This window comes from Vicia villosa, unplaced genomic scaffold, assembly GCF_029867415.1.
Source record: "Vicia villosa cultivar HV-30 ecotype Madison, WI unplaced genomic scaffold, Vvil1.0 ctg.001829F_1_1, whole genome shotgun sequence".
NCBI lineage: Eukaryota > Viridiplantae > Streptophyta > Magnoliopsida > Fabales > Fabaceae > Vicia > Vicia villosa.
Window position 1 is genome coordinate 439,002 of NW_026705740.1, and position 6,000 is coordinate 445,001.

The 6,000-nt window shown below is 35.7% G+C and overlaps 1 protein-coding gene across 1 annotated transcript; it reads right to left on the reverse strand.

The window, feature by feature from the left end:
* Positions 1 to 1,925: 1,925 nt before the first annotated feature.
* On the reverse strand, positions 1,926 to 5,328 carry LOC131636762 (uncharacterized). Its single transcript, XM_058907359.1, has 3 exons — positions 5,037 to 5,328; positions 2,432 to 4,923; positions 1,926 to 2,324 (listed from the first exon to the last, which is right to left on the reverse strand). The coding sequence occupies exons 1-3, from the start codon at positions 5,203 to 5,205 to the stop codon at positions 2,247 to 2,249; spliced, it is 2,739 nt and encodes a 912-aa protein (XP_058763342.1). The 5' UTR covers positions 5,206 to 5,328; the 3' UTR covers positions 1,926 to 2,246.
* Positions 5,329 to 6,000: the final 672 nt, after the last annotated feature.

Below are 6,000 nucleotides of genomic sequence, written 5' to 3' on the forward strand. Positions count from 1 at the left end.
AATGAAAAGTATCACATCAACGGCGATTAGAATAAAGCCACCATAACCAACCAAAGTTGCAACCGGTACTGCAAAGTTCTACAAAAATACTTTGTAACAAAACTTTGAAAGGCTTGTAATCTAATTTTTTTTTCTTTTCCTATAACTGCTTATGAAAAGTTTATCTAAATTAACTATGAAATCACATAACTTAAAACAAAAGTAAATTATCAATTCCAACATACCTCAATAATAGTATAAAATCACCTCCTTTAATAAAATCACAGTAACCTCCCAATAATGCCAAATTCTCGTTCTTTATTCCTGCAACAACATATGAAAATCATTCATGGAAATAATGAACATAAACAAACTATCAATCTGAATTCCATCATGGAAATCATTCTAGTAATACTGTGATTATTAGCTGGATCTGCATCAAAAGTTGCATCAAAGTCAAAGGAAACCATCAAATCAAACATGGAGAGATTGGCTAAACTGACCCCATACTGCAGAAGCGATACAAAGAAAAGTTTAGATAACTCTTGAACACATCCTTGAATGTATAAGCTTCTGAAATATTAAAGACTGACACTTGTACCAGAATCATTCAGAAACATTTACTATGAAGATGTAAACTTTCACAATGCTAACATGAAACATTCAAATAAAAAATGTGAAAGATGAAAGGTTAAGAGCATCTAAAAATTTAAGGCTCTAAGATAGTACCTAATATAGTGTTACATGTTTGGAAACCACATGACGGATAGTTAGCTTCAAAACTGCCTGATAAAACTTGTACCAACAGGATGAATCTGCAAAATCAAAAATAGGTGGTGAGTCACAACTTGCCTGAAACTTCATATAAATTAGAACCGTACGAAAGATTTACAAATCAACGAAACAATTAGGGATTAGGGTTTTTCACAAACAAAAACAAAACAACATATTTGTTGTATGCACAGTCGATCAACAAACGATTTGGAACCATCATAACATAGTACAGACCCTTGACCTATACCTCAAGGGTTCAATGTCGACTATTTGCAAAAATTAAAATACAATAATATAATCAGACTTTAAATAATACTACTTTCAATCAATATCCAAACAGAGACGAACAAACAAAGAGCTTACCACAAAATCATCACATTAACGACCAAAACCCTTACCACAAATTAAAAGCCCTAATTTTAAACTGAAAACCCGTTATAAACCCTGATTTTCTTTCATGCTACAACTCAAACACAAATACATAATCATGCCATATAGTAAATAGTAAATCAGAAGAAATCATAAAAAAATAGATGAAACCTCTGCCATGAGTGAAGATAGGTTGAATGGGTTGAAGCTGAAGATGAAACCTCAAGCTTAAAGGAATCGATTTCTTACATGAGTGAAGATAGGTTGAATGGGTTGAAGTTGAAGATGTCGATAACCAGACGAGAGAACCGACAGAGAAATCTGATTTTGGAGAGAGAATGAGACAAGAAGGAAGAGAAAATAAAGAAGAAGAAGAAGAAAGGAGAGGCAACGAAAGAGAAGAAAGAACAGCAAGAGAGAGTAGCAGAAGAGAGATGAAAGGAAGAAGAAGAGGAAAAGAGAGGTAGAGGAAGATACAGAACGTGATGGTTTTTCAAAATAGAAGCAATTAGGGTTGGTAGTAGAAGCAAAAGAAAAGAAAGATTATTAAGGCATCCACGTGGCTGAATTTGGTAACAGAAGGGCAATATGGTATTTTCCAGAGCATATGATTTTCTTATATTGTAGATTTATACGCAAATTAAACATAATAAATTGTTATGATATAAATTATTAAACTATTTGAAATTTTTTATTTTAAAATTATAACGACTTCCTCAAATTTTATTATTTATGTTTTGTCATTTTTTTAATTTATTTATTTAAATTCTATAAATAATTTTTCAATTTACAATAATTATCCGTGAAAATAAATTCTTCTCCGTAGAAGAAGGTCGGCAAATTTCAAATAGTCGAAATCATCAACACAAGGGCCACGCGTGTGAAAGTTGATGAATATGGAAGTTAGAGTACAAGGGAGGAAGCCTATATAAAAGTGGACATTAACCGAACCCATTGAGCAACAATCATTCATTCAAAAACAATTCTAAAGCTACAAAGTCAATAGAACTAGAAGATTCAGAAGACAAGACACTTCTGTTGATCGAAAATAGAAATACATTCACATTGCAGGGATGCACAAAGTTATGCAGGTTAGACTATAAAGGAGAGCCAGTAACAAAAGCTTATACAGGTGAAGTGGCAAGGCTCCTGATCCTACTCGAACGCCTAACCGGAGTAACTATCTCGTCATCGCCGCGTCCCTGTAAAATCAATATGATGAAACATATGAGAAACAATTCACATGTCATAACAGTTAACAATAATAATGTGATGAATAAACAAACAACAGCAGACAAACAATACTAACCCTTGGAATTTTCTCAAACACTGTTAGGCTTCCATAGGATGGGGAACCCATTGAGTCACCCATGGAGTCAGAAGAAACCAAAGACTCTCTCCTGTGATTATTCCTGCGCTTTTTATCAATGCTGGTAGTTTCATTTAATTGACTCACTCTGTAGGATGAGCTCTTCTCAAAGCTGCTCATTTCTGAAGGGCATGATTCTCCAACCATTTCTGAAGGGCTTGATTCTCCAACAACTTCCGTTTCTACTGGTGCACTCCTCAGAGATGGTTTACCCGGGGAAATCTGATTGTTGTCAGATTCAATCTTAGGTTTACTGCTGTTTTTAACTTTCCTTGACCAGTTAAAAGTTGCACCTGCAATAATAACTGTACCTGCACAAAGCAGCAGGTATAGCCCCATGTTTTGAGGGATCTGACTAGCTTCTAATATTTGTTCATTCCTTCTAATTGCTGCAGCATCCGTGCTTGCTGAATCTCCTACTTCTTTGTTTTCAGTTTGAATTTCAGCATCTGATACTGGTGAATGCTTGAGATTTGCAACACTTTCTTGTGCTAGCCTTGTATCTACACTGCCTTTTCCAAACACTTCTTTATCATGGATTTCAGCAGCCTCGGAATTTGAATTTGGCGAATATTCACTATCACCATCAACATCTCTTGGTGTTTGGATTTTTTCCATTTCCAAAGCCCGCTCTAGTTCTACCACAGTGACAGATTTGAATGCTTCGGATTCTGCAGCATCTTCAACATCACCTACAAGAGCCAACTCTGCATCACTTGGTGTTTGGCTTTCTTCCTTTGCTGCTTCTACCAGCTGCAAAGTCTGCTCTGGTTCCACCAAAGTGACAGATTGATCCTTGAGTGCTTCCTCAGAATTAGAAACATCTTCTACATCATTTTGTACATCAACTTTAGATAGTTGTAAAGCCTGCTCTTCTGATTCAAAAATAGTGGCTGATTGGCCCTTGTGCACTTCCTCAGATTCAGGAGCATCCAAAGCATTCTCAAACCCAGTGACCATTTCAATATCATGGTGAAGTTGTTCTTCATATACATCATAATGCTCAGCTGAAACGGCATCCACAGCAATCTCTGAGGCAACAGGTTGTTCTTGAGCAATAGGGTGAATGATACCTATTTCATTTTCATGGCATCCACATGTAGGATACTGATTAACTACAGTATAGTCGTTCAGCATAGTCAAGTTAAAATACTGCAACTGGGCCAAACTACGTGCTCCTCTAACATCTGAAATCAACTCAGTTATTGAAGACAGTGACTTAGTAAACCAAATATGCAAATTTCGAGCTAAACCTTCATAATTTGCTTTTGAAAACTGTGCGAATTGGTCAAAGTTAGCCCTTGCAAACTCTGAAAGTTCGGACAATTTATAAGCCTCATAAAATTCTCCAAACACAGCATGATCAATCCCTGGAGAATTTGTGACTGAGATTGATACAAAAGCAATTGACAGCAGCAAAATTAGAGCAACAGCCATTGATCTCAAGGAGAAACGCGACTTGGGTAGTTCCTTTGCTTCAACAGTTTCCTCTGGCAAGAGAGTCCTAACAGGACTTGGTTCAGAAATTAGTTCCTCTTCTTGCTTCACAGTTTCATCTGAAGAAACATCCTCAGATTCCTTCAGTGATTCTTCAGACTGAGTATCCTCGGTAACTTCTGAGTCTGAAAAGCTTGAAGACATGATGAATCTGTCCTCTAATTCCATTTTTGGTTTCGGTCTGTAATGAAGGAATTGTGGCCTAGGGGAGAGGTAGTTCGTTTTATGATCATAAGGTGGCAGTGATGGATCTGCATCAAGAGGATCTACTACAGTATGTGTGTATGAAACCGGAGGAGTGGCGGCCGGTGGACTAAGCTTAAAAGTAGGGTCAAGGTTTACAAAATCAGGCTCTATGGAAACATTTTCAAATGAGGATTCAGTGCGGATCTCATTCTGTGGAATCAAAGGCTCTACAGAAACATTTTCAAAAGTGTGAACCTCATTCGTTGGAATCAAAGGCTCTATGGTAACATTTTCAAATAAGGAATTAGTGTGAATCTGAGTCTCATTCTGAGAAATCAAAGGACTATTCATTGGTACATTTTCAAACAACAAATCATCTTTTGGAATCAAAGAACCAGCATCCGAAACAGACAAATTCTCACTAATATTATCATCAGACTCAAAACTCGGAAAATGGTTTTCACTTCCATCAATTGAAGCATCAAGCCTTTTCTGTTCTAAAGGATCAGCAAAAGTTACCTTACGAACATGAACTTTATGTTCAGATGAAAGAGCAGTCTCGTTCCTCTCAGAAAGGATTTTCCTTCTAGGAGACTCAGCGACCTTGAACGAAGCCGAGATCGTCGGAGACATGAAATTCTTCGACGATTTCGACGTAGCAGCTGGTGACGGCGATCGAATCTTTCCAGGTTTCAGCACCTGATCTTTCACATTTTCCTTTTCATAATCAAAGCTTTTTCTCGGAAAATCTGCACATAATGATATCAAATTCAAAATCAGAATAATACAAAATAACATCAATTCAAAATCATAATAAGAATTATGAAATTAGAAGTGATTAAAATCAAAATCGATTAATTACCTATAGGACTATTGGCAGGGGTGTGAGAGAAACTGGATCTAGGGTTTGCCACGAGGGAAGAAGGTTTGGAGAATGGATTTCCGGTGAAGCTTCTTCTCATGTGATTATTGGATTCTGAACTTCTTCGATTAGGGTTCGGAGATTTGGTGTTGTGGTTAGAAGAAGGCATTGTTACGAAATTGAAATGAAATGTAAATGGAAATGCAAATTGAAATGAAAATGGAAATTGCAGTGGAAGTGAATAGAGAAGTAGCAGAAAAATAAAAGAATGTAACTGGATGTTTTGAATTGAGAGATTCTTAAAGATTTGACAATGAAAAGATTGTGTTGTGTAACGGCTATATTTTGAAATGGTAAGAAAAATAGAGCCGTTGGATTAACTTATCCGAGAACTAGCCGTTGGTCAAAGGGGGTGCTTGCGTCATTTAGTACGTTTTTTTAATTACAATTACAATGCATTATTGATAAATTTATTTCTTTTCATTTTAATAATTAAGAAAATAAAATATATTACAAAAGTATTTTCTTAAGTCATAATAATGAAGAAAATATGTTATACAACATTTAAAAAAAATCTAAGGTCGTTTGTTTGTCTTAGTCGTTGGTCTCATAACGATAGTTTCATATTGGCAAAGTATTCTTTGTCGTTGGTTGGAGATGGTGATTTGCTCGAACCTTTCTGATGATCGGGAAGAACATCATTTTTTGTATGAATTACTTCCACACACAAAAAAAATAGTGCAATATTGTTTGATGCACCATATATATTTCGTATGTCTATAAAATCTATTAATATTTGACTTGGAGATGATTGATTGTTTGGACTTTGGCCTACTCCAACTTGTGGTGGCTAGGAATAAGTCTCTTCTTTTCTTTATATGAACTACTTCCAAAATAAGACAAATATTGCTTGATGCACCATAGACATTTCCTAAGTCTGCGTAGTTTATTGATATTATATTCA